Genomic DNA, 27,096 nt, shown 5'->3' with positions numbered 1-27,096 from the left:
CTGACGCTCGCCGCACGAATGGGCGCGAAATACTGGCGCTCTAAGAGGAAACTGAGCGAATTCTCCAGAATCCTCACGTATGGAACATTGCTGAAACTGCACTGGGCGCTCTCCATTGACGACATCTGTTCCTCCAATCTAACACACGTGCCATACTGTGTCAGTAAATGTTTTTATTCAATTATTATTAAAGCGTAGCCGAATATCGTACAATCAACGAAGCTTAACGTTACTCTGGAGTTACAGCTGCCTAATTGTTCGTTTTCTCTTTACATACAGACGTTGTATGAGTAACGGATAATCAGCTCTGAAACACCAGTGGAAATTTTTGTTTCGCGGAGTAGTATTCAGTGGCAAATTATACTTAACTCTCGAAACAGATCCTACTCTATCTCAACGCATTTCTCTGCGCCACATACGTGAACCGTATGTACACTTTTGGGTACCTTGGCCTATTAGAACAGGAACACCGGGCAACCATCAACACGCCTGACATCATCACAACACCGTGGAACAAAAATGGTGTGTATTCACGAACAACTTCCTGTGCTCGTGTTGCGACTATTGCGAATAATATCTCTATCCAGAGAAGTAAAGCTTCAAGCATAGCTACTAGATAATATTATTATTATTTTCATTTTGCATTGAAATACAGCAAAGCCATAAATGATGGGACATTTCAAAGCGTTCGGGCACCACTTCATGTATAAAAAATACAGGAAATCTGTTTTACAGTGAGCGAAAGCACGTTGAGGTAGTGGTAAGGATGCCACATCGACGATACCTGACAGGCTTTTGGTTGAGAAACATTTCAAGTTGCCTCTGATGATCCTTGTTGCGTTGTCAGGCCAATTTTAGACAATGAATGACTTATGTTTCAAATAAACCGATACTAAAGACAAACATATGGTTCTGTTTTACAACGCGTTCGCTGGAAAGCACGGCCATAATCGGCATTCATTGTAAGTGTTGCATTTTCTAAGGAAAAATGAGGGAATACAGAGGACAGCACGCCAGCGTATACAATTGCTGAAAATGCACTGTGCTTTTCAATATGCATGTGCGCTGTGCAAACTTATTTGGGCCCTGTGGTAAAAATGTTCCAGAAAATAAAAAAAAATGGCAACGTGTGCTGACGGCTGCTGGCTATCGGAGAAAGAAGCCTGACTCAGAAAATGGCTGATAGCTGCGCGTAGCACTATCAGTGTGATGGTAATCACAACAAGGGTTCATAGGGAGGGTCATCGATGGTGTTCGAAGATTCCGCCAGTGGTACTCTACCCCGCAGTGAAGGCGGGCGGGCGCAGCATTACTCATGGCTCCTCTGAACCAGCGGTACACGTTAGTCGGTTTTTCTGACGAACTGGACTGGAGGCCTGTGGACTTCGTGGAGCCCATTCCGACGTACAGAATCTGCAAAGCATGCGGACTGGTGCCCAGAGTGACCGCTTCTTTGCCTTGTCTGCACGTTCTCTGCAAGAAGTGTTACGAGCGTTGCCGGCATGACGACGGGCGTTGCTGTCCCCTGGATGGTGAGCGAGTCCGGGAAGACGATGTCGAGTGGTGGGAGTTTCCAGTAGAGAACCTGCTCAAACGAGAGGTAAGAGAGTGGAAATTGCCTCACGGAAATATTTAGCGTTGATGAGTAAAGTATGACATTATTAATCAAAACTAACAACTCAAAGGCAAGCACGGTGAACAGCATTGCCTTTGGAGTACTTGGCACGAGTTTTATATCTTGCCTAAATTTAAGGACACAGTATTTATTCACATCCTGTCATTGACACCAAGGCTATTTTTTTCGAGCGCTGTTTGTTTTATATCTGTAAGCGCTTGCAACTCCGAGTAGCTCGAGTGGGCGGAGGAAGCACTGATTGAATTTTCATTCCTGCGTTTGACATGTGTTACATCGACGGCCCTGTGAATATTCTGAAAAAATTATAGGACAGCGAAGCTGCTTTCGTTTGGCACCCGCCCGTGCTTTATGTGGTTGCTGTCTACTGCGTCCATCTGCATCGTGAAAAGAATTCGCTTATTTGCGATAATAAGTATGTCTTAAGCAACAGGTGGTTATTACTAAACGGAAATCTAGCTCTATTGGTATTACATAACGTCAAAGCCATAAAACGTTTTGTTTTATTGACACAGTGAAAAATCGCTAAATTTTAAATACAAATACGGTATAGCTATATATAGCACCCTGACTCATCTTCGAGGACGCTCATTATTTCGTCCTTTCTCATATAACCGCATGTAGACCATAATCATCGCCAACATCAATTGCACTGCGGAAATCAAAAAGGCTCTAAGACCTCGTTATATTCTAGGTGATATTTCGGCCCACTTCGGAAAGAGGAACAAGATTCGACTCGTTAAATCCATGCGGTCTTAGAGGAGACACAGGAAAAGAACTTACTATCAATCACAAAAAGTCGACAAGACATTATCTCTGAACGATGAAATGAATAAACTAGACGAGGCATAGTCTCGCCGCTGCGGAGATGAGTTTAGGGGGGAACACATGGCGTGCATATTTAAAACAGCACGCTCTAAGAAATTATTTCTAGAAAACGCATAGCTGAGAGATGCCTTAACAGTAAAACGATGCTGCCAGCACAACGAAGGTTAGTCGGAAATCAGTCCCGTGGTGGAACGACGAATGTAGGATCGTTCGTAAAAAACAGAACAAAGCGCGGGGGCTGCTACGCGCTTCTCCCACTGCAGAGAATCTTGTCAACCTTAAAAAAATAAAGCCCCAAGGCAGGAGAACCCGCCGACAGGCCAGAAAAGAAAGTTGGCAGAAGTTTTTATCGAGTATTAACTCGCTTACAGATGAGGCCAACGCCTGGAACAGGGTCAATAGGATTAGAGGGCGGCAAACATATTCACTCCCTCTGGTAAACACACAGGGCGATACACTGCAAGATCAGGCAGACTCACTTGGGGAGCACTTTCACTGCGTGTCAAGTTCAAACCATTATTCGAAATCATTTCTGAAATATAAACAAATAGAAGAATGTAAGCCACTCATAAGAAAATGTCCACAGAATGAACTGTACAACTGCCCTTTTAGTATTACCGAGTTGAGAGCTGCCTTGAGCGCCTGAAAGAGCTCCGCACCAGGATCTGATAGAATCATGTATCAAATGATCAAAAACTTACACAATGATACGCAAGTTACATTACTCACACTTTTCAACACACTCTGGGATGCAGGGTACCTTCCAATCGCATGGAAGGAAGCCATCGTGGTCCCTGTTTTGAAACAAGGCAAAGACCCTTCCTCAGTCGCAAGTTACCGCCCGATAGCCCTCACGAGTTGCCTTTGTAAGGTATTTGAAAAAATGATTAATCGGCGACTCATTCATTTCCTTGAACAGAGCAAAATGCTTGATCCCTATCAGTGCGGCTTCCGAGAAGGGCGCTCTACAACCGATCATCTCGTACGTGTTGAAGGAAATATCCGGGACGCATTTATACATAAACAGTTCTTCTTATCGATATTTCTCGATATGGAAAAGGCGTATGACACAATGTGGCGTTACGGAATCTTAAGAGACTTGTTAGAAATGGGCATCCATGGTAATATGCTAAACCTAATAGAAAGCTATCTGTCCAATCGTACCTTCCGGGTAAAAGTCGGCAATGTACTTTCACGTCCCTTTACGTAAGAAACGGATGTACCCCAAGGAGGCGTGCTCAGCTGCACGCTCTTTATCGTGAAGATGAACACGCTTCGTGCTTCATTACCACCGGCCATCTTTTACTCTGCCTACGTGGACGACATTCAAATAGCTTTCAAATCTTGTAATCTCGCAGTGTGCGAGAGACAGGTACAGCATGGCCTGAACAAATAGACTTAAGATCAATCCTAACAAAAGTTCTTGTGTTCTTTTTATAAGAAAGAGAGGCCTTATCCCAGATCCTTGCCTAGAACTATGTGGACAACAGATACCTGTAAACAAAGAACACAAATTTCTAGGTGTTATACTTGACTATAGACTCACTTTCGTCCCCGACATTAAACATATTAAAGAAAAATGACTAAAAACAATGAACATAATGAAACTTCTATCCCAGACTTCATGGGGTAGTGACAGAAATTGTTTAATGAATCCCTAGAAGAGCCTCATTCGATCACGATTGGACTATGGTGCCGTGATTTATCAATCTGCCGCCCAGAGCGCGCTAAAGATGCTAGACCCAGTCCACCATCTAGGAATCCGACTGGCCACTGGCGCTTTCAGAACAAGTCCCATTGAAAGTTTATATGTAGAATCAAATGTGTGGTCACTTCATCTGCTGAGAACATACACCAGCCAAACATATTTTCTGAAAGTCCACTCTAATCCTCAATATCCGCGTTTTAATACCGTTAACGATACGACATATGCTACACTCTTTCGTAATCGCCCCTCCGTAAGACAACCTTTCTCGCTGCGTGTGAAGGAGCTCAGCACTGAAATTGATGTCCCAATCCTCAAACATCGCCTAATGCCTCCAGCTAAGCTGCTACCTCCTTGGGAGTGGCACACAATACAATGCGATTTAACTCCAGAGATTGAAATGCAAATGCATTTCCGGGAACTCCAGTACAAACACTCCTGCACGGAGTTCTACAAAGACGCATCGAAGTCACACGACGGGGTGTCCTATGCAGCCGTCGGTCCATCCTGCTCGGAAACCGATGTACTGCATCCGGAAACAAGAATCTTTACGGCTGAGGCCTACGCACTGTTGTCGGCTGTAAAGCATATAAAGAAAGCAAAACTCCAGAAATCAGTTATTTATATGGACTCCCTTAGTGTAGTGAAGGCCTTGATGGTTGTTCGTAAACCACAAAAATCCGGTAATTAATGAATTCTACTCCGTCCTGTGTAAAGCATACTTATCTAATCAACATGTGATTATATGCTGGGTGCCTGGACATAGGGGCATCGAGGGTAACGTTCTACCGGACCAGATGGCCACATCAATTTCATTGCATGCAGTTAATCCTACTACTTCGGTCTCTGTCAAAGACCTGAAGCCTTTCTTAAGAAGGAAACTGCGAAACTACTGGCAAAGCTTTTGGGACCTGGAAACCAATAATAAGCTGCATGTAATAAAACCACAATCAGGTTTCTGGCCTCCTGTAACAAAATCACGCCGGACAGATGTCCTATTCTGTCGTCTCAGAATAGGACACACATTTGGCACAAATAACTTTTTACTCACCGGAAACGAGCCTCCAACCTGTGGTAGATGCGGGGAGAGACTGACCGTCCTCCGCGTCCTTCTGGAGTGTCGGGAAGCCGAATCTGAAAGAAAAAAAGATTTTCCCTTAGCATACCGGCAACACATCCCCCTTCATCCTGTTATGTTACTCGGTGCAGAACCACTCTTTGATACCGACGCTGTCCTAGGTTTCCTGAAAGAAGTTGTGCTACATGTTATTAGCCCCATTAGTTCGTAGCGCCTCCTCTCTTCAGAGGATGCTGCTGTGATAATTATATTGAATAGCACATGCCCCTAGGCCCTTGTGTTTCAAGGGCTCGGGCGAGGCAGTAGTGGTCTAAGCAATGTAGAAACTCGCATATTTTATATAATACATCATTCTTTCCTAATGCATGTTAGTGATCTTGATACACGTCATAAATCATTGCCGTATTTTATTACGTGTACATTTTATGCAATTTACACCAACTGTTTTAGGCCTCTTTACAGCCACCTCACATTAAATTCACAGAACCCATCAGACCACTACATATTCATTACCACTAGCATGGCGCTCTTTGGCCATGCCTGGCCCTTGCACCATTAAACCTCAAGCATCATCATCGGAAATCATTCATCTTTAACGCTTTTCATATTTGCCTCCTCCTTCCAGTTTTAGCATCGTCACCATGCTCTACTGTTCCTTTTCGCTTTTATTTTTATTCAATGTTATTTTTCTTTCAAGATGGTATGTATATCGCTAAAACACCATTTATGCTACAACTCATTTCCTCCAGCGTAAGACTATAGCTGTTAATTTACAAGATACAATGTGCCATGAGGTATGCCTGTTTATTTACGTAATCTAGAAAAACTACTAAATACTGGCAAAACATCCTAAGCACAATCTAACGCATTGCTGCATCTACATGGTCCAAAATATGAACTTTCCTAAAATAACATTGTTCTAAGGTGTTTTTATTTGTCCTTTCTTTCAGGTGAAATGCTGGAACGAAGAAAGTGGCTGCCACAGAGTACTGACTGCGTCAGAGCTGAACCAGCACTTTTGTAAAGAGTGTGACCATCACTTTACGTCATGCCCAAAGTGTTCAATACTCGTGCTTTGCAATGATGTCTGCGCGCATATACAAAGTGAATGCAGGGATTACACGGTGCCTCTTACAAGCGGGGCCCCTCAGACGACCAACAGTGAACAAACAGCAATAATGATGGCTTTGCATTCAAGCCTGAGTGGTCAAGTGTGTGAAATAAAAGACAGGCGTGTTCAAATTTCAAATGATAAAAACGCCCAAAGAGGCTGTCTGAATGAAATTTCACATAGCATGAAATCGATCAAAGAAACGCTGCTACATATATCAAGGGGAAGCAGAACGCTTGAGAACGTTGCGTCACGAACTGCCGATTGCCTATCGTGCTCTGAAGCAACAAGGGAAACACTGATTGGTCATGGTCAAAATCTGCAGGAGCTAGCAGGAACAATAGGCAATTCAACTAAAACACTGATGGGAGCTTCAGACGACAGGAAGCGACCTGTACCACAACTGAAAGAAAATGCAGCGAGCGCGTTGCAAGATGCACCAAGGGAACATTCGGCGGCTTACAGCGAGGCCCTCGAGAAAGTATGTGAGAAGGTAGATACGATGGAGAGGACCTTAGACAAACAGTTGCAGGACGTCACTAGGACAATCTGTAGTAAGTTAGAAAAAGGTGTTGCACGCATTACTGAAACACTGAATCGTCCGCAGCGAAACAGTTCGACGCCGTTAAGTATAGAAAAAGAACTGGCACTAAACACAATGAGCCTTAAGCGATACGAGTTTTCTGTAAAAGGCTTCAAAGCAAAGAAGGAACGTGCATATTCGCACGGCTACTGTGATTGCCCAAGTGTAAACCTATATATCTCAGGATATTACTTGTTGCCTGGAGTCTACCTTAACAAACATAAGGGTCATGTGTTGCTGCATGTCGGTATTCAGCTCCTGAAAGGAGCGATAGACGATTTTCTTCAATGGCCATTCGACAAGAACATTAAGCTGACCGTCAAACATCCGTCGAATGGGAAACATCGCCATTTTGTAACTAAACCTGAAGACAACCTCATCTACTATGGAAAGCCCCAAGGATCAAGTAACGAAGGGGCATATTTGAGCGACAAATCATTTCCACTGGATGACTTGGAACGTAAAGGATACGTCACAGGCGACAATCTCCATATAGTGTGGGAGATTGTTTAGTAAGAGCGGACCAAATAATGATGATAGCTGCTTTATGCCTTTCATAATTACATCAGTTGAGCTGTTAAACCTTCTAGTAATAAACATCGCTCGAGCCCATGTGTTTTGAAAGCCAAATAAAGATTGCTGTTGAACTGCATCTGGTAATTCTATTGTATACAGCGTGCTTGCTATCATGCATCACCCTGATATGACACAGGTTCATCTACGCGAATAAACCGAAGTTAATGATCACAGTGGAGAAGAACCTCTGTCAGTAATCTTTAGTTAGTGCCATTGAATTACTTATTTGCGAATAACAAACATTTTAATTACTGCTCTTAATTGCGTGTTGTCATTGAATTTGTTGAAAAAATGAAAAAGAGAGTTGTCATGTTTCCAGCCAGGTAGATCTTGCCCGTTTATTTTTTTTTTAACTGCTCAAGAAAGCCCACGATAAAGTAGAAATGTCGCGTGGCTATCCATCCTCCCAAGTCAAAAGAAAATTCATGCCAGAAACTCTTCTGGGAGTTCTCTAAGCATGTGTAAGCACTGCGCCACTTCCTCATCTAAATGCAGCCCACGATCATCGCTAATGCTGGGAAGCTTGATCCGACCAGTATAAACGACAGCGCTGCGGCGATACGAACTGTTGGGGAAGGCGGTACGAGGTGAACTGACGACGCAAGATAACTACTGTAGGTTGCAGTAGCTGGTGCGCTGCTGAAGTTTCGATCAATAAAAGCCGCTCTTTATCGCCTTGTCCATCTGCATCGAACCATTATGAACCATGGTCAACCATATTCCGGCGGTATATGGCGCGGCCGCGCGGGCTCTATATTGATAGCGATCTGCGATGGTGGCAGAGTGCGCCTAATGCTGACAGCCTCGTGCGCGCTGCGTTCTCGCAGTTTACTCCGAGTCGAACCGACAGGCAGCACGGTCACTTCGCTCGCAGCTGCTACGGCTATCTTGAAAGCGATTGTCTTACGTGACGGACGGATGGGCATCCTCGACGATAAACGTAGAGGGGCTTACGCATTTAAATGCGGCGCCTTCAAACAAGCTTCACACTCGCTACTGAGCGCACTCCTTCCATGACGCACCAACCAACGCTTCTCGGCACTCTTATAAACAGGAAGACGCCGCGCTGTCGCGGGTGGAGTGCGCTAGATAAGACGCCAGCTCTGGCTGTAACTTTGAAGCTTGCTTCTGATAGCGCTGCTTTTTGATGCGGGCGGTCGGCTTGTCGCACCGCTAAGCGTCTAACCAAATCGAAATTTTCGCGGGCTTTCTTGATCAACCGGAAAAAATAAACGAGCGAAAAGTACCTGGGCTGAAAACATGCCATCTTCGTGTTCTTTCAAATTTCCCACGCAATTTTCATTGACAGTGCGGAATCCAGATGAATAATTAAAAATACTAATTGTAGCTAAGTAATAGATTAAGTGGCATGAACAAAAAATTTTTTTCGTCTATTCGACTCGGCTGCGAAATATGTGCACTTGGTTACCATTGAGTTGAATGGATCCCTTAAAAAAAACTGGATGCATGATAGCTCCGACACCCCTTATATGTTTTAATAGACAACGCATTGGCGGTCATTTCTAGATTTTTATAGCCCCGAATCGCCACATGGTCTTTTCGAAACAAGTCCACTGAAGCTGCCATGCACATGCAAGTAATACCTCAATTTAGCTTCTCCCTGGCCAATAATTACTGTTTACATAAACGAATACGTTCATTAGCGAAATAGCCAAGCCCTCAACAATCATTTTATTGCTGCGGTACCACTGCATGTTGGCTGAAATGACATGCAGTTTTATCGAATAAGTTATTCATGGACGTATTTATATTTGCTTTAGGTACATTTTCAGGCGTCCCAAATTCCTACATGCTCAAAAAGGGCCACACAAAAGTATGCAATGAAATTCATAATTACATTGTAGGGCGAAAAGTAGTGGCGAAATTATCAGTTTCACCTAAAAGGAGGAAATAAGTTTTAAATTTCAAAAATAAAGGCGAAGTGTGTGTGCTATTCTTGTACATCGTGGAATCGGTTGTGCCACTGTAGAATCCGTGGAAAATTGGATTGTGAAATTAGGGGCCTTGAGCATTAAGTCATCGCCGAAGGCGCTTCACTGACAAGTGGTTCATTTGCAAAGCTTTCCCAGCTTTTACGAGCTTTCGTGGCTTAAAGTATAGCGGATTGATAGCGGTAGCGGATTCCAGCAAAAGCAAGCATGCACAATCGACCTATGCATTACCGTGCTTAATATTAGTGCAGTCGTACTAGTTCTGTCCAAAAGATACGGTCGCGCCGTATTAACGCTGATAATAATTTGTTTCCTAACAGCCTCGTCAAATCGGGTCTCTTCTTTCAGCCAGATTGGAGCAAACCACACGACTGCTCTTGCTAAACGCTATTGTCGACACGCAGGATTGGGAGAGTTCAAATTGCTGCAAGGGCAATTTAAATATCCTTCCACACAACGCTCTCCAAATGTATCAAAACGCATTGTTCATTGTTATTGAAACAATTGAGCCGACAAAACGTGTCATGTGCTAGTTTATTTGAGATTGCAAACAAGCACACACTCACATGTAAGTACTTATAACCGGGAAAATTCAAATTTCTGCGCGTCACAGAAGCGCGGAATATGCCTCAAGCAAAAATATTTCAACATCGAAGGCTGCCGCACTCCTGTCGTATTGGAACGACCGCGCGCCATATTGGGTTAGCACGAGCACGTGACACCCGCGGTCGCATTTCCTCGATATAAACAATGCCTTTTTCATTCTGCAACCTTGGTACAAAGGATTATTCGGTCTTTCAGTGCATCAACAACTTTGAAAACACCAAGCATCGAAACCAGTGTGCGACACTACAGATTTCAGGGACATTTGCTGATAAGACAAACCCTATGATATGAGCAATCAAACAGACAAATCGCGCATTTTAAATGCGTACCCATAGGGACTTCTATGGCGACATGGCCAGAAAAGTTTTTTTGACCTTCTGTCCCGTAAGGCACGATCAGTGACGTTATCGCTGCGTAAAAAGGCTGCTATATTAATAAATAAATGGCGCAGTTGCGTCTGAAAAGAGAATCCTCCATTGCGATAGCAAATTAGTGGGCAGCTATACGAAATAAGCGTAGTAGTTTTCTCGGCCGTTTAAACTTGTAAGCATAGGTTCCCTAACTAAATTAAAAAGCATTGTATCACGCGCGCACAAGCAAACATGAACACATCTCACTGCATGACCCCGGAAACTCCCTGCGAAAATGCTGGAGTGAGGAAGCGCGGAAGCAGCAACGAGTGAATTGACCTTCATGATGCTTCTCGCATCACCGCGAACTAAGCCGCGGAAAGACATCGCGTGGTGGACTCAGTCGGAGCGTAGATTGATTTCAGGCTACAGCGGCCTGGTAGGGCGCACGCGGCCGCACGGGCCGGCCGGAGTAGAAAACGTTCCCTTTCCCTGCCCTTTCCCGGGAGCCTTGCACGCGACTCTCAACATTCATTCCTTGCTTGCGCGAGATTTAGCAGCGTCCCCCGGATCAGCCTCGCGTAGTTTGACTCGCACATACAGCATACGGCGCGCGGAGACAATTTTATCGCCCTTGGACTTTATATGGAACTTCAGGGTGACGCCGACGGCGATAGCAAAAAGGCTCGTGGAGTGTCCATATAATTATTATCCGCATAAAATAAAGAAACATAAAGAAATCAGATGGTTATAAGTGTAAACCGTGAGTTGATAAACATGATAAGGAGCGATGATGGGTTAAATCGGTCTGATCGCACTTAATAATAAATCGACGCTAATGGAAAAGTTGATAAAGACCAATAAGAATTATAATGGTTTGAGGTTCAAATTGTAATGAGGTTGAAAAGAACCCATAAGGGTTGAGAGGGGTTGGGAGAAATCCGATAAGCTTCAAAAGGAGCGATAAAAAGTTATAAGGGGGATTATCATGTCCGATAACGTTGGTAAGGGCAGAAAAGGGCTGATAAGGGTCACGTCGATTCAGATAAGGTTTACAACGACCGACAAAGGTTGATAAGTGTCGGATAGAGTCCGATAAGGTTGATAACGACCGATAACGACTCATAGGGGTTGCATCGAGTCTGATGAGATTGATAACGACCGATAACGGTGTTGCACAAATCTGCCCAATTATTTGATAGATTCTGCACGCTTAATTCTTTCACTTTTAGTGTAAACAGTTATGGGCTCATTATAATAGCCGTTTCGGATGGCGATGGCGTTTCGGACAGGCACCGCCACCGCCGCTCGCATCCGTCGCAGAGAAAAAATCCTAGTCCTGTTGGCAGTAGTATAATGTTGCGTCAAAACAAATCATTACTTTGTTTAGCGATACTCCAAATATTCACTTTTGATTAGTTTAGCCGCATAGGTTTCTAAAACTTAAAGGGAAGTATTTTCGCAGAGAGATCAAAATGCCTCAGAACGCGTACTTATAAAGCGAGGCTCAACATCCAACCACAATCCTTGAACCGTTCGCGAAATCCCGCTCATGACGTGGCGTCGTCTCACGTGGCTCCGCCTACAATATTGCACGTTCGCCCGGCATACGAGTCAACGACGTGATAAGCTGAGAACTTGATGTCGAAGTCATTCTCACAGAACTCCTTGACGTTGGCCCGTTTTATCAATTAGTGATCCCCTCGTGACGGACCACTTGTCAAGGCCAGTTTCCGGTAGAGTGATAATCACGGTCGTCACTGCTTGCACGAAGGGCGGCGGCTTTTGTCGCCTCGACGCGAGCCCCATTGTTTGAGTGTGACAGACTATGTCAGGTCATGTCTAGTCCAGGCGGGGACTCGTTTTGCCCGTCAATATTGGTTACGCTGATTTAGTCGCCAGCACCCTTGTCCTTAAACAGACGACGGCGCAACGTGAAGGTTTTTTTTTCAGAGCTGCACGCATGCCGGCGAAACATTAATCGTCGAGAAGGTATGTCCGGTATAACAACGCTAAACGTCAATCTCTCCCTGTCAATCTCCCCGGGCAGAGCAAGACCTAGATGCGTAGAGGCCAGCAGCCACTGGCCGAGAGGTCGGCGTTTAAGCAGCGGAATTTACTTCCATTGTGACCAGCCCCTTGTTCGTAGCACGTAGATTTCCTGGACTCGTTCAGCAGGCCTCGTGGTGCTCTTGTGCCTTTTCTCCCTAGACCGCTCTGGTGGAGCTTCACCTTCAAACTGGTATCGCAACCTTTTCGTTGCATGTTTGGTAAACAGTCACTCTGGAACAGTGCCAGACCACTATCACAAAGCAAGTCAGCACAAGGCTACTCTCCACCGAGACACACCAAGCTTTAAAAAAACAAAAACAAAAAAGCTTGCTACTGCTTTCATATCCCTTTCAGGCATCCTTCCCCTAAAACGCTAAAACAGCCATTTCTTAAAGGCTCCAAAAAGTTAATTCCAAAATCATCTAACAATCACCTACATCCACGCGATAATAAAAAACACGTATGAAAAAGAAATACCAACATAAAAATGACAAGGAAGCCAGAGTGGGCATGAGTCTTGCGCTATATTAGGGACAATGATTCGGACTGTCAGCATTACGCTTAAGTTTACCATTATTATAGCCAAACTGCTCTAAGACTACTGTAAATCGTGTCACGCGGTACGGATAGGTACGAATTTGTTTTTAAATACTCAGGATCATCTCCTGGTAACATGTCCCGCTTTCTCAACTCTTACTTTCTGAGATAACAATTGGCCTACGCCACACGATTCACAAGCCGCCAATGAAATGAAGGCGCATTATCGAACCACAGAACTAGTGACTGCGGTCGAAAATGGTCAGAGGGATAAATCTCCCGCATTGAGTAGCTCGCTCGGTCAGTGCTATCATCCAGCACCGGCGCCTCTAATGCGAATCGTACTGAGCTCTTCTGGCCGCTATAACTCATAGTTACTTCATAGAGCGACATTGAAAACTAAAAAAAAAAAACAAAGGTACAATCGACACTCGATCTGCGGACAAAAATACCTTGAACAAAAAATTTTCATTCCCCAAAGGCGCTTCAGCAAAGCAACTTCTACAACGGTAATTGTGATGAACGCACCTACCTATGAACATTAAATTAGGAAACTTGGGTCTGTCTCTGCAAACCTCTCATCTTAATGCTTGCCTACCAAATATGTGCGACCACTAGCCACCACCGTCGCAAAACCTGCTTCACGCTTTCATTCGTATAACTGGCTCCAACAACACAAAGAAACACTCATTCGAACATAAAGCCTTGAATTTACAAGCAAGAGTTCTTGAAACTACCAGAACAAGAGCTGCATCGCGTTTGACGTTAAAGCAAACAGCTGGTGGATGTGCCCCATCTATCAATTACTCCATCTTAATGCGCGCTCGATGGGTTTCCAGTCCGAACGCCTTTATGCTTCGCCAAATACAACTAAGGGCGCCAGGCATACATTGCTCTCTGCACACACCTGCCACTTTGTGAGCCCGCAGCTAGCTTTTTGGTCTATTAAAGAGAGGCCGTAAATGTGAGAAGGATATCAATTCCCCATTTGTTCTCGCGGCGAATGCCCTCTCAGTGTCTGCTCGACTGTCCTGATTCGCATGCGCGTGTCTCAGCCAGGTTGAATATTGCTACACGCGTGCGGCATTTGAGTATTTGAACGAGGCGCGTGGGCGCCATCACTCGAGCAAAGAGAAGGAAGAGAAGGAGCAGTCGCGTGAAATACATTGTTACACATTTTGACGGGTTTAGTGTCATGAGCCATGTAGTACACCACTGGTTCACTATCTCTAGGTCTCGCTGAAGCGCCATATGATCATCACTATTAGTTACTGGACGGTAGATTATGCAATCATCGGCGAATTTTCGAATGCATACGATATGTTATTAGGTAGATAATTTACATAGATTAGAAACAACAGAAGCCTAAGGACGCTTCCTTGTGGCACACGAGAAGTAACGTTAGATTTGGGGGAATGGAAGTCATTAACAGAAGTAAATTGCTCTCGATTAGGTAGAAAGTTACGTAGTCATGACAACGTACAGGAGTTTAATTTTAACGCAGATAATTTCAATATGAGACGACAATGTGCAAGGCGATGAGATGCTTTGGAAAAGTCAAGGAATAAGCAGTCAGTCTGTAATCAGTGATTCATGTTAAAATGGATATATCTGTTGCAAATTCTAGTAGCTGTGTCTCGCGCGAAAACTCTTTTCTGAAACCGTGTTGATTGCGCAAAAAGAAACTGTTAGATTCAATATGGTTATAAATATGCGAAGCGATGACATGTTCGTGCATGTTGCAGCAAATTCAGGTAAGCGAAATAGGCCTCCAATTTTTCACTCGACTTTTCACTTCAATTTTGGTAAATCGGTACAACTTTTGCTATCTTCCAGTCAGAAGGAAGCATAGCAGACATTAGGCACTGCCTGAATATGTGAACCAGGACGACGCTTGAAACATAAGGGGTATTTTTTTTAATATCTTAGAATTAATTCCATCAATGCGACAAGAAGACGACATTTTAAGGTTGTTTATTAACGAAGCAACGCCCGCGACCGTAATATTTATCGGTGCCATGTATTCGTATTCGATATATATATATATATATATATATATATATATATATATATATATATATATAAATATATATATATATATATATATATATATATATATATATATATATATATAAATATAGGGTTTTTCAGCGAAGGTCTTAAAGGTCGGCTGTAACAGGTCACTCAATTCTAGTTTGTGAGCCAGTCCACTCGAAGAGGCGGAAGCTACGTGTACAAAAATTGAAATGCAAAATCGACTAACTAAAATGAATTCACTAATTAACTATTTGGCTAATTCTCTCATGGCACATATTGCAATTTGCAAATTGTAGTAGCGGACTTCACAAGACGGATCCCTTTGGAACGAATTCACTGGACGACACCAGCTTCGAGATATATATTCCCGAACTTTGCGCAGAAATGCAATGGCGTTCCAGTTACTTGTTTGCTTCGGTGCATGAAACGACATTTTGTTAACAAATTAACTGTAACGCCAATTCCCATAGTTCAATTTGTATATTGCACTATGGGCCATAATGTAATTAGAAACTTAATTAGTAAATTTTTATTAGTCGCTTAAATGATATCGCGCGACATAAAAACGACACGGACGTGAAAGAAGACGACACACCAAGCGCAACTTGCCAACTTCATTACCAACTTGCCCGAAATGCTGCTCTCATTAAGTTTATTAGTCGATTTTTCATCTAAATTTTTGTGCAGGTATTGTCCGCCGCATCGAGTAGACCAGCTCATGAACTAGAATTGTGATATCTGCTATAGGCAACTTTTAAAGATTTAAGGATTTAAAGTTTAAGGACTAAACAGACATCTCGAAGAGAACAACATCTATACTCACAACATGATGGGCTTCCGTGCCGGCCTCTCGTCGCAGGACGCCATGAAGATGATCAAACACCAAATCATCGACGGCAGTACCGGAGACACCAGTGCCCTGCTCGGACTCGACCTCGAGAAAGCATTTGACAACGTTCTCCACGAATACAACATTCTGGCCTGCGTCGCAGTCCTCGAGCTGGGCCCCAGACTATATAACTACGTCCGTTCGTTCCTGACGGGTGGAAAGCGAAGCTGCGGATCGGCGACTTTGTCTCCGACGAGTTTCTCCTGGGCCCACGGGGCAGGCCGCAAGGCTCGGTCATTCCGCCTGCTCTCTTCAACATCTGCATGGTCGTCCTCTCGAGGAATCTGGCCCGAGTTGAAGGTGTCAAACACACCATCTACTACGCCGACGACATCACGATCTGGTGCACCGGCGTTAGCGAAGGGCAAGTGGAAAGCGCTATGCAAGAGGCGGTAGACGTCACGGAGCAGTACCTGCTACCCACCGGGCTCAGGTGCTCCCCGACCAAATCTGAGCTTCTGCTTTATAGAAGAGAAAAAGGCCACAAACCCAAGGGCTGGAAACCAGTCTCGGAAAGTGACATTCACCTGTTCACTCGTAGCGGTGACCCGATGCCCAGGGTCGACACCATCAGAGTCCTGGGTAGGTTCATCGAATCACGCGGCGGCAACGGCACTGCGTTACGCAAGATAATTGCGAAAACCGACAATGCTTTTCGCCTCGTCCGAAGGGTCCCGAACAGACATCGTGGCCTCAAGGAGGACAACCTGCTTCGGCTCATCAACGCCTTTGTGCTGCGTCACTTCACCTCACGATCACGATCTCCTCACTCCAAGCTAAGCAGGCCGCAGGCGGTCACACTCATATTCCTGCAAACGAACTCCTGCCGAACTCTGGCGTCCCTTAACCGCATATATCCCGAGATTTATCCGACTTGTTCTTGCGTGGCCTGTGGTGAGGTTGCTACTTTGCCTCACATGCTCCGGGAGTGCGGGTCGCTGGGCCCGAAGTTCACCAAGGAAGAGTGGGACGCGCTCCTGCGAAGTCCCGTCTTTGAGGACCAAATCCTGGCCGTCCAGCGCGCCCGCGATCGGGCCGGCAGGCTAGATCTGTCCGTCCCGTCGTCGGATTAGCCGGGTGCGCGTTTTATCGCGTTTTGCTGGACCAAATAAAAGTTTATTCACTCACTCAAACTTTTAAAGATTTTTGAAAGTGTTCGCTGAAACAGCCTGTATGGTTCGATATATATATATATATATATATATATATACAGGGTGTTTCTTCAATGTTATGCACGAAAGAGACGACTAACCGTTTGAAAGACCATAATTCAGAGAACAATCATTATTGTACTCTGACGAAGGCTGGGCCACCAGCCGGAAACGTTACGTAAGTACGTCTTCCAAACAGTTCGTCACCTCTTTCCTGCATATATATATATATATGCTAACAGTCGGATTCACGAGCATAAAGCATAAAATAAACGCACAAGTACAAATATAGAGCCCTTTCATGAGCGCTAAAATAAAGACCGATAGGCAACCTTAACTTTGACTTACGTGTGTGTTAGTGGCACTTCCACTTCGGCATTATTTTTTAGGTTAAGCGAGCGAACATTTATCCTCTGGCACGATATGCGTGCGACGAGCGAAGGAGCCAAGGTTTGTGAGTGGTGGCGCTTGCTAACACTCTCAAGGTTAGTTCTACACTCTAAAATAAAATTACGCCCTTTGGGTCGTATCTTGCCACACGACGATAATCGTCATCTGTCTTGTCCGCATTTCCTTTCTTTAACGCTGCTAGCCCGGCACTTCCCAGTAACTAACGGCATGCGCGTTATCAGCATGGCATAGCATTCCCGATAGGAATGTAGCGGGCGCGGCGTTTTCAAAAAAGGAAACGCAAGCAAGGCAAATGACGATTATCGTTGTGTGGCATTTATACACCCCAAAGGGCATGCCTTTGTCTAAGGGTGTAGTACTAACATATAAATAACGAAGAAAGTGGATGGGTAAACGGCGCCGCGGTAGCTCAATTGGTAGGAGCATCGCACGTGAAATGCGAAGACGTGGGATCGTTCCCCACCTGCGGCAAGTTGTTCCTTCATCTACTTTCATCGGGATTAATTGATCATTTCTTTAATTCAATTACTAAGTACAAGTAATTTCCCCTGCGTTTTCCTTGGTGTCCTTGTTTGTTGGCTTCTCACGTTATGATTAATATAAATCGGGTCCCTCAGTTAACCACCTTTCTTATCATGCCACCTTCATGTGTGTGATGTCATTAGAGACGTCATTACTTCTACTTCCCGGTTTCCGGGAGTTTTTCCAAAGTCTTGGTCATGTAGCTGGTCTCTAAAGTCTACGATTCTGTGCTTTGGAGTGCGGTAATCATTGATCTCTAATTATTTGAAATTCTGTAACTAAACTTATGCTGTGATATCATCTATAACGAAACCCATGAATTTTGTAATGTACAAATTTTTTTCTAATTCATTGTGCATTTCCTTCCAGGAGGTGAACCGGAAGTGCTCCGCACAAAACAAACTGTAACTCGATGCTCGTGCCACTAATACAATAGTACCGAGAGTTGTAATAATGCAATCGAAAATCGGTAACAGGGATATGGTTCGAAGAACGGTTTTTTGCTTATTTTATTTTTCCTTCCGCGGAAGCCATGTTAGTTATCTCATCTGTTCATCTGTTTTTCTATTTTCTTTGCTAAAGTATACTACCAGCCAGCTTTTTGCACGTGTCACCTCAGCTTGACAAAAAGTGTCTTGGACCATGCAATGCATATTGCTCACATGTGCTCAAAGGAACGACTCAGGCCCTTTGAGTAGCAAGCCCGAGTCCGGCCCGGGACCGCGGCCACATGCCCAGGCCCCTCCGAAAAACGCTTCGTACGGCCCGGCCCGGGCTTTTGGGTAGGCCCGGGCCCGTGAAGTGCTCTAACCTATACATCACGTGATTTTGGTCACCTAGCGATTGCGTTTATATTTTCATTTATTTAGAGTTTCCTTCTTGCCGTTCCAGCAATTTGTTTTATTGGATAATATATACACGGACGCTCTGCACGGGCGTTCAATGCTGTGAAGAGGCGGCAAAATGCGTTTGGCTGCAACAACGACGAAGTGACGTGGACGCACCGTCAACACTTCGCTCAATCGGCTCGGTCGAAGAGACGAAACAGCTAAAGCACTATTGGCCAAGCGTTGTGCTCAAGCGCATAATGCGCACACTAGAGTTCCTACAGAGCACGCCGTCTGTATGAACTAGTGCGAGCAGTAATGGTCAAGCTATACGTTATCCACTATTTCACTGCGCACTGACTAGCATCCCTTGCACCACAGAGGTGCGACGCATCAAAGCCACCTGATCGCTCCAGCATTCTGAGACACCTGGTAGCTGCCAGTGCGGCCTTGCTTCTGCACTGCTCCAGCCTTGCCTGCTGCATCGTGCCAACACGTCGCATTTGCGTATCGCTGGGCCACCGCGTGTAAAACTTAAACGGATCGCAAATCCTCGCTGTCGCTCTAAACTCTAAACGCAGAGCTGTCACTATCTTTACTGCATTACGTCAAAGTACAAAAAAGTATAAGTGCTTAAAGTTCCAGAAGCCGGTCACGTGGCGGACGTATATATATATATATATCCGTTTGAATTCTACAGGCTGTCAGCCAACGATAAGATACAGATAAAGAGCAACTCACTCTGGTCTGTTCCGGACCACCGTCAGTAGAACTTCACTCCTCGAAGCGGCAGAGTTTGTGTGCAGTGAGCTCCTGAACAACAAACAACAATTTGCAATGTGGTGAGCGCGGTTTAAATCATGTATCTGGGCGCTCAGAGAAATTCGACGTAATGCTAAGGCATTTATCTCGCATATACCGCAAAATCACTGCAGTCGCGCCGAAAAGGCGGAACATGGATTACGATAGCAAACTATTAGACAACTATACGAAGTAAGGATAGTAGTTTTATCGGCCGTGTAAGCTTGTAACATTCGCTCACAAACTACAATAATAAGCATGGTGTCTCGAGCGCACAGGTGAACCTGAACGCATCTCACCTGATAACCGCAGACACTCGCTGTCATACCGCTGCCGTATGGAAGCATAGCGGCGACATCGACTGAATTGACCTTCGTGCTGCCTATCGCTCAGGCGCGAACTAAGCGGCGAGAACACAGCACACACGAAACCATCAGCCATCGGCGAAGCTAAACTCTGTCCCCCCTCGCAGACCGCTTTCAAGATAGTTCACACACGGCTGCTGTATGCAGAAAGCCCCCCGTACACCTACCCGGTGAATCGCACGCAATGGAAGACGGCGCGCTTTCACCCCGCCTTCCTCCCAAGCCCGCGCGAGATCCATCCACCGTCTTCCGCTCACCTTCGCACACTGTCACTCGCACACACAGCATACGGCGCGCGGCCAAAAATGTTATCGCACTTGGGCTATATACGAAACGTCACGCCGATGCCGTAAATGCGCCTGGTGTGTCGATGTAGTTGCTATCGCCATAAAAGCAAAAGTCGTCGCGTTTGGTCGTCGACATTTCGTCAGGCGAGTACTTGTGACGTTATAAAACAATTGTTCGCTAATGGCACTGCCATTTCGGCTGATTAGACAGCGCGATTTACAAGACATAATCAACCTATCAATAGTCTTTATTGTCTCTGTTTTCTGGCACCCAAGTACGAAGCCACAAGGTTCAAACAGCAGACCGAAGCTTTCAGTCTTCGAAGACGCTTCTGTGTCCTCCAAAAAAGATTCAATTCATATTATTTGACTTCAGCCGACCTTACTGACTAGCGTCATCAAGAAACATGTACTCAAGAACGAAGTCTGGATTTTTTAGAAATCTGTCTACCAGCACAACGCACTTGCTATATATCTCCGCTCCTCTTATATACACTGTCTCGCAAAAACAATTAAGGCGTGACGTACCACATATTAAAAATAAATAAGGTCAACACTCGGAGATACCGTGCATTAAAAACGCTAACGAAGCTTCGGAGCTACAAATTAGAGAAATAAGGCCTTTCACAAACCGAAATAGTCTTGTAGATACATACCACTGTTAACCTAGTAACAATTAATTTTCCACAATTATTCAGTTTTTTTTTTCCAAGCAAGGATACCTTGAGACAAGTATGCTACCATTTGCAAATTTCATGTTAACTATTGAGATAAACCGCTGGTCTCATACGTCTGCCATATAGCGTACATTTGTGGTCGTAGTTAAAGAAAACAGCCTGTTCACGCAGAAAATTATTTCGCTAGTGTACGTTATGACGAATATTCCGCCGGTATAACGTAAGAATTGTTTCGCTCGATTCTATGCATTTATCAATCATCCACTAAATCAAAAAATAGAAAGTCCTCCTACGTGTAATAAGTTGGGCGTTCGGATTCACTCCAACATCATCGTCAAGTGTAGAAGGTATACAAACAAAAACACACAGCCACCACAGTGGCGCCCAGAGTCTCCGTCGCGGAAACCCAAGGTCACTGACTCTGCCCGGAGCGCAGGACCGAGAACCCTACACCCCTTCTCTGACGCCTCTTCTGTCATTTCCCAGCCTTCAGAGAACAAAGCAGTTCTGTGCTGAAGGGTAGGAATACTAATTTCCGTAAAGGATGCATCCCTTCTGGAAACAACGAAGCCACGAAAATGGCGCTACCGCTCATGTGGATCGCCCAGCAAATGGGGGTTCTCCGTCCTACGTGACGAAATTCTTGCTGCCCATTCCCCAGTGCCACTTCTCTTCTGCTATTCCCTAATTCATCTCGCGTCCTTTCCGAAACAAAACGTTCCGTTCATGAATTCATTCAATCTTTTATTGCCACGTGCCAAGGCAGCGCCTCGACGAATGTAGGCCAGAGACCATGAGCTAGACTTGAGTACCAACCGTGCCGCGCACAGTGATTCTCTAGATACAAAGACAGAACACAAGGAAAGGTGGCAGGCAAATGCCACCTCTCTTTCCCTCGCTCTGGCAGCTTCTAACACACGCGGGAAGGTCCGGACAACCAGTTCCACGACCTGCACAGAAAAAAAAAACAAATAAAATTAGGAAAAATGGTGCCGCAATTTCTGGGTACGTCTTTCGCAAGCTCTGTTTCCCACTTCTCTGTCCTTCAAGCAGGAACTTGCGTCACTGCACACAGATCATCATCAGCAGTAGCAGCAGCATGTCTTATGTCCACAACAGGACGAAAGCCTCTCCCTGCGATCTCCAATTACCGCGGTGCTGAGCCAACCGATTCCAACTAGCGCACGCGAATTTCCTAATTTCATCGCTCCGTCAATTCTTCTGCCGTCCTCGACTGCATTTCCCTTCCCTTGGAACCCATTCTGTAACCCTAATGGTCCAACTGTTATCTAACCGGCACATTAGATGACCTGCCCAGCTTCATTGTTTTCTCTTGATGTCAATCATAATATCAACTATACCTGTTTGCTCTCTGATCCATACCGCTCTCTTTCTGTCTCTTAACATTATGCCTAGCAATCTTCGTTCCATCGCTCTTTGCGCGGTCCTATACTTGTTCTCAAGCTTCTTTGTCAGTCTCCAAGTCACTGCCCCATATGTCGGCACTGGTAAAATTATAGGAGGCGTTTCTGTATCCTGTTCATTACTGTTTCTAATTGAGGTATCCTGACTCATCTTGGTACTGTACAGGTCACTATAGAATTCTTCCGCTGCTTTTACTATATCTTCGAGATTGCTGATGATATTACACTGCTTATCGTTCAGTGCATACATCTTGGTTTGTCCTATGCCAAGTTTCTTTCTCGCTGATTTCAGGCTGCGTCCATTTATTGCGGCTTCTTCAGTCTTTCTCACGTTATATTTTCGAATATCATTTATTTTCGCTTTTTTGGTCAGTTTTGACAATTCCGCGAACTCTATCTTATCTTTTGAATTGGCCACTCTCATTCCTTGTCGTTTCTTTATTAGGTTCTTTGTTACTTGGAAGAGCTTGCCTACTGTTTGCCCTAGAGCCTTGCCTCCCACTTCAAAGGGTGCCTCTGAAGCCAGCCTAGTTACGGTTTAATTCGTTGCCTCTATGTCATCTTCATCTCTGTTCTAAGGCTGCATATTTGTTTACAAGTACCAGCCTGAATTTCTCTGCTTTTGCCCTTACTGCTTCTAGGTTGACCGTGTTTCTTCTTGACCAATTTTCCTCTTTCTCTCTTCAAATTGAGGTGAATCCTAGCCCTCACTAACCTATGATCACTGCACTTCACCCTACCTATAACTTTTACATCCTGCACTATGCTGGGAAAATCAGAAAGTATGAAATCAATTTTATTTCTTGTTTCACAATTGGGGCTCTTCCAGGTCTACTTTCTGTTGCTAGACTTCCTGAAAAAGGTGCTCATTATTCGAAGCTTATTCCTTTCTGCGAATTCTACTAGCATCTCTCCTCCGTTCCTAGAGTCAACGCCGTAGTTCCTAATTGCTTGTTCACCAGCCTGCCTTTTCCCCACTTTTGCATTGAAGTCGCCCATTACTACAGTCGCAGTGTATAAGCCTCACCAATTCTTCTAATCTCACTAAGGCCGATGATATTCCAAACAATGTCTGACAGCTCTTCAAAGAGACCTGCTAAGCTAGCCTCACTCGAGAGAGTTCGGTAATTAAAGGTTGACAGGGTCAGTTTTGAATACACGTCATTATAATGTGATTTGAATCACAACTTATCACTTTGAAAATAAACAGTGGTTTCGAAAGAAAAATCGGGTCACAATTACTCTCTACAAAGGTCTCCGACCTGCAGGATAAAGAAAGTTTAAAAACCTACAGAGTCTAGATGAAATTGAAGCTTGAAGTTGCTCGCCGCTTCTGCCGCGTTTCCTCGATGACGCCAGCGTTTGGCCAGGGAGTGTCCGCGGTCATAGAGTGAGATGTTTGCATGTTCGGCTGTGTTTGGGTGACGCAGCAGAGCTAGTGGACCAGTGCGCGGCGAGCGAGAGCTTCTTTATTTGACGAAGGCGCAAACGCAACACGCTGGCTTCAGTAAACCCGGGCAGCATGCTGCTGGTAAGCCAAGCTAGCCTGCGATGCACCCTGTTCCACCTGCTCCGGCGTGCGGTAGGACATGTTCTATCCCCGAGCCAGCCAGCTTGCACTGTAAAGCGTCCAATTCTCGCCGATGTAGCGTAACTGCGCCACGCGTTGATCGCGTCCGCGTTAAGCAGGACTATACCACACCTTTAGCTGGGTCCCCCCAGTGCGCTCTACGTGGAGCGGAGGCAGATCGCATCGAGGCCCTGCTGTTGAACGTAGACAACCAGAGAAAACCGGATGGACTCGGAGAATACTCCGCATTAAAAGAACATCGCAGGCGTGCAACAGCGTTGTCACAGCGCAAGAAGCAGCTAATGAAGTGTACTAACCCTGTAGCTAGCAGACATGCGGCACATGTGGGCTGATGCACCGGAACAAAATACAAGCAAATAAAGCAGACAGCACAGGCACTGGTTCTCCAATTCTTCACTGTACGTCACTTCTGCCGGGCGGCGAATTTACAATTGCTAGTATAGGTGCAGCGGAGCGTGGCACTTGCGCAGACGCCGGATGTTTGCGCGCATGTGCGGGTAAGAGCGGGGGCGAGAGAGGAAATGCGGGGTCTTTTTCTCCTTGAATGTATGACGGTGCCTACGCACTACGGAGGATTTTCTTAGTGCGTGCTGTATGCGTTTGTCCCTAGGCGTGGCAGAAGTCTCGGGGCGCGGTAGTGCTGAACTTAGCGTTGCAAGTTAGCGACTGGACGTAATTACATTTATGCAATCGTGTTTCTTACTAATTGGAAGAACTTGTCGTTATTTCACATTATTCGTGGCGCCTCCAGGACACCAAAGCGACAACGGTGACACCAAAGTTAGAACCCGGACTGGTCCGTGGGTTGGGGCTCACCGAGGCCTGCCATAAGATCGGCTGTCCGCTATCGCGATCAGTCATTTTTTTATGCGAACACCCCCTGGCACGCTGCGGCCTCCGCGAGCCGCCCTGCTTCCAGCTTTGATCCCCCCGCTACCCTTTGGGTGCCCTTGATATCCTGCGCAGCCTGCTTTATTATAACCTTAGGTGCTCACCTGAGGCCTCCGTTTGCCGGTTACATGTACCTTCCTGGAGCAGTGCTTGTAAAAAATGCAATCTATTGTCACGACGAAAAACGACCCATGGTTTATACAACACCCGTCAAAACCATGACCCTTCAGACACAGCGATCACCGACTGGCTGCCCACTGCCTCACCGCGTGGGCAGCCAGCGGCGGAGCGTAAACAAAATCGACCACACTCCGCAATGCCGGCATGTCTAGGGGACAAAAACATACAAAAAGCGCAAAGAAATCACCTCCGTAGTGCCTAGGCAGAGTCTCATATTCAAGGAGCAAGCGCCCCGCTATTTTCTATCTCGCATCCGCACTTACTCGCGCCTGCGCAAAAACCTCGAGCGCTGCGAGAAACGCCACGCCCCGCTGTAGCTACTAGCAATTGTAAAGACGCTGCCGGGCGATTGTTCAGTTTATGCATCAAAAACACCAGTTTTTGCGAGCTCCTTGTGACGTATTGACCTGTATTTGAAGTGTAAGATTTTGCACAGAGGTTACTGCATGCCTAAATTATCTGAAACTGGACTTTTTACGCGCTCAAAAATTTCGTTGCATTTGGCCATTAGGTGCGGAACGACAGCCCCGGAAGGACGACAGCGGCCATTAAGTTAGCAGCCATCCTCGGCCTTTATCACTGCACTCACTAATCGTTACGAAGAATTAGATACGGCAGGCGGGCCGCGTAAGCATTAGCCGCGCACTAATTCGCAGCTATGGCAAGGCTAGAGCAGAAGAGGTGCGCTCTCCTTCCCAAGCACGCGTTTGATCACGTGAACTCCGGCTAACTTTAATATTGAGTGCGCAGAAAGACAGTGCCCGTCAAGGCGCCATCCTTTTCCTCTGTGCCCACTGCTTCACCTATTTTACAGCGCCGGCAGCCAGCGTCCGAGCGTAAGCAAACTCGACCCCACTACGCAATGCCGGCCACACCTAGGGACAAACGCCTACAGCAAGCGCGAGGAAAACTCCTCGGTAGGGCCTAGGCAGAGTCATATTTCGAAGGAGCAAAACAGATTATCTCTCTCGCGCCCGCTCTTACTCACGCCTGCGCAGAAACGGCTGGCGATCCCTCAAACGAACGTGTCGTGGCAGCGACCGGTGAAGTCGAATACGTCGTACAGGTGACGCCAAGATCGCTGGAGTTTTACCTAGCGTTTTATAGCTGTCCGATAATTTGCTATCGTAATCGATGCTTCGCCCCTCGCGCGAGACTACGACTTACCTTTTTTTAGAGAATACAGATTTTTTTTATAAATAGGTCATGACCGCTAGACAGCTATCGTTTTTGCACACGTGATATACGGCGAGGGGGAAATAATTTGCCGCTGCTTCAGTGGCTCCGAAACAAACTCATCAATAAAAGTGTCCTAATCAACTTCTCTTATTCATAACGTGAGGACATCTGTTAACATAGAAAATTCATCAGACCGCAACGCCCCGTAAAGAAGTGTTGGGCGAAGTTCGAATGACAGCATGCCGTGACAAATTCTGACCCGCGACAGAACAGCGCTTGCTTGCTAGGCAAAGCGTTCCATGTCAGTAGCCGCAGCGACAGGTCGAGTCGTTCAGTTTGAAACTTCATGGGGCTTGTCGCGATGAGCTGTTTTGGTCTGGTGTGATTGCGGGGCCGGGTTTTCTGCGCTCCAGTGCGCCCGCGGTTTAGATACTGCCTGGATTTACCGTTGAAATGTGGTTATGAATACCTCGAATTAGGCGCGACTTTCGGGACATTTTTAAAGTGAGGGTGGAATGAAATGTGATTGCCTTCAATTTCGCCATTTAAACAACTGCCACTAAGGCACTAATGAAAAATTTTATTTTTTGTTAATAATTCTTCCGAAGCTCACGTTATTAGCGGCAAAGTGTGTCCACTTTGCCTAGGAACTCATTTGATAAAAACAAACACGTTCGCTGCGCTTATAGTCTCTTTATAAAACTTTTGTATTAATTGTCTAAAAAGCTCTATAATTCTGCATAGAGTGTTTCAGCTAAGTCGTGCCGCACATTAATATTCCACGTGGGAGTCACGAGAATGCAGCCAGCCTAGTATCTTAAGCTGAAGCTCTTGTTAGGACTACTTGGTGCAT

The 27,096-nt window shown here is 45.5% G+C and overlaps 2 protein-coding genes, 1 long non-coding RNA gene and 1 other non-coding gene across 6 annotated transcripts in view; 2 read left to right on the top strand and 2 right to left on the bottom strand.

The window, feature by feature from the left end:
• Positions 1-173: 173 nt before the first annotated feature.
• On the top strand, positions 174-7,540 carry LOC140213751 (TNF receptor-associated factor 6-like). Its single transcript, XM_072285069.1, has 2 exons — positions 174-1,600; positions 6,195-7,540. The coding sequence occupies exons 1-2, from the start codon at positions 1,316-1,318 to the stop codon at positions 7,449-7,451; spliced, it is 1,542 nt and encodes a 513-aa protein (XP_072141170.1). The 5' UTR covers positions 174-1,315; the 3' UTR covers positions 7,452-7,540.
• On the bottom strand, positions 1,501-20,314 carry LOC129381974 (uncharacterized). Its single transcript, XR_008610043.1, has 3 exons — positions 19,590-20,314; positions 5,218-5,300; positions 1,501-1,585 (listed from the first exon to the last, which is right to left on the bottom strand). It is a non-coding gene; the product is annotated as an uncharacterized lncRNA (long non-coding RNA).
• Positions 17,898-17,970, top strand: TRNAS-UGA (transfer RNA serine (anticodon UGA)). The gene has a single exon. It is a non-coding gene; the product is annotated as a tRNA-Ser (tRNA).
• Positions 20,315-21,701: 1,387 nt separating the features above from the next.
• The window catches only part of LOC129381973 (uncharacterized), a 29,537-nt gene continuing 24,142 nt past the window's right edge, over positions 21,702-27,096 (bottom strand). For all 3 annotated transcript variants that reach the window (XR_008610042.2, XR_011890680.1, XM_072285070.1), the window contains exon 4: positions 21,702-21,928. Coding sequence is in view for 1 of the 3 variants with exons in the window: in XM_072285070.1 (XP_072141171.1) it covers positions 21,889-21,928 (40 nt within the window). In the remaining 2 variants the exon portion in view is untranslated. The remainder of the gene's footprint in view (positions 21,929-27,096) is intronic.

The sequence above is a fragment of the Dermacentor andersoni genome, chromosome 10 (genome assembly GCF_023375885.2).
Source record: "Dermacentor andersoni chromosome 10, qqDerAnde1_hic_scaffold, whole genome shotgun sequence".
Classification (NCBI taxonomy): domain Eukaryota; kingdom Metazoa; phylum Arthropoda; class Arachnida; order Ixodida; family Ixodidae; genus Dermacentor; species Dermacentor andersoni.
The sequence above is the reverse complement of the archived record's forward strand: the minus strand, read 5'-3'. Positions and strand labels throughout refer to the sequence as shown.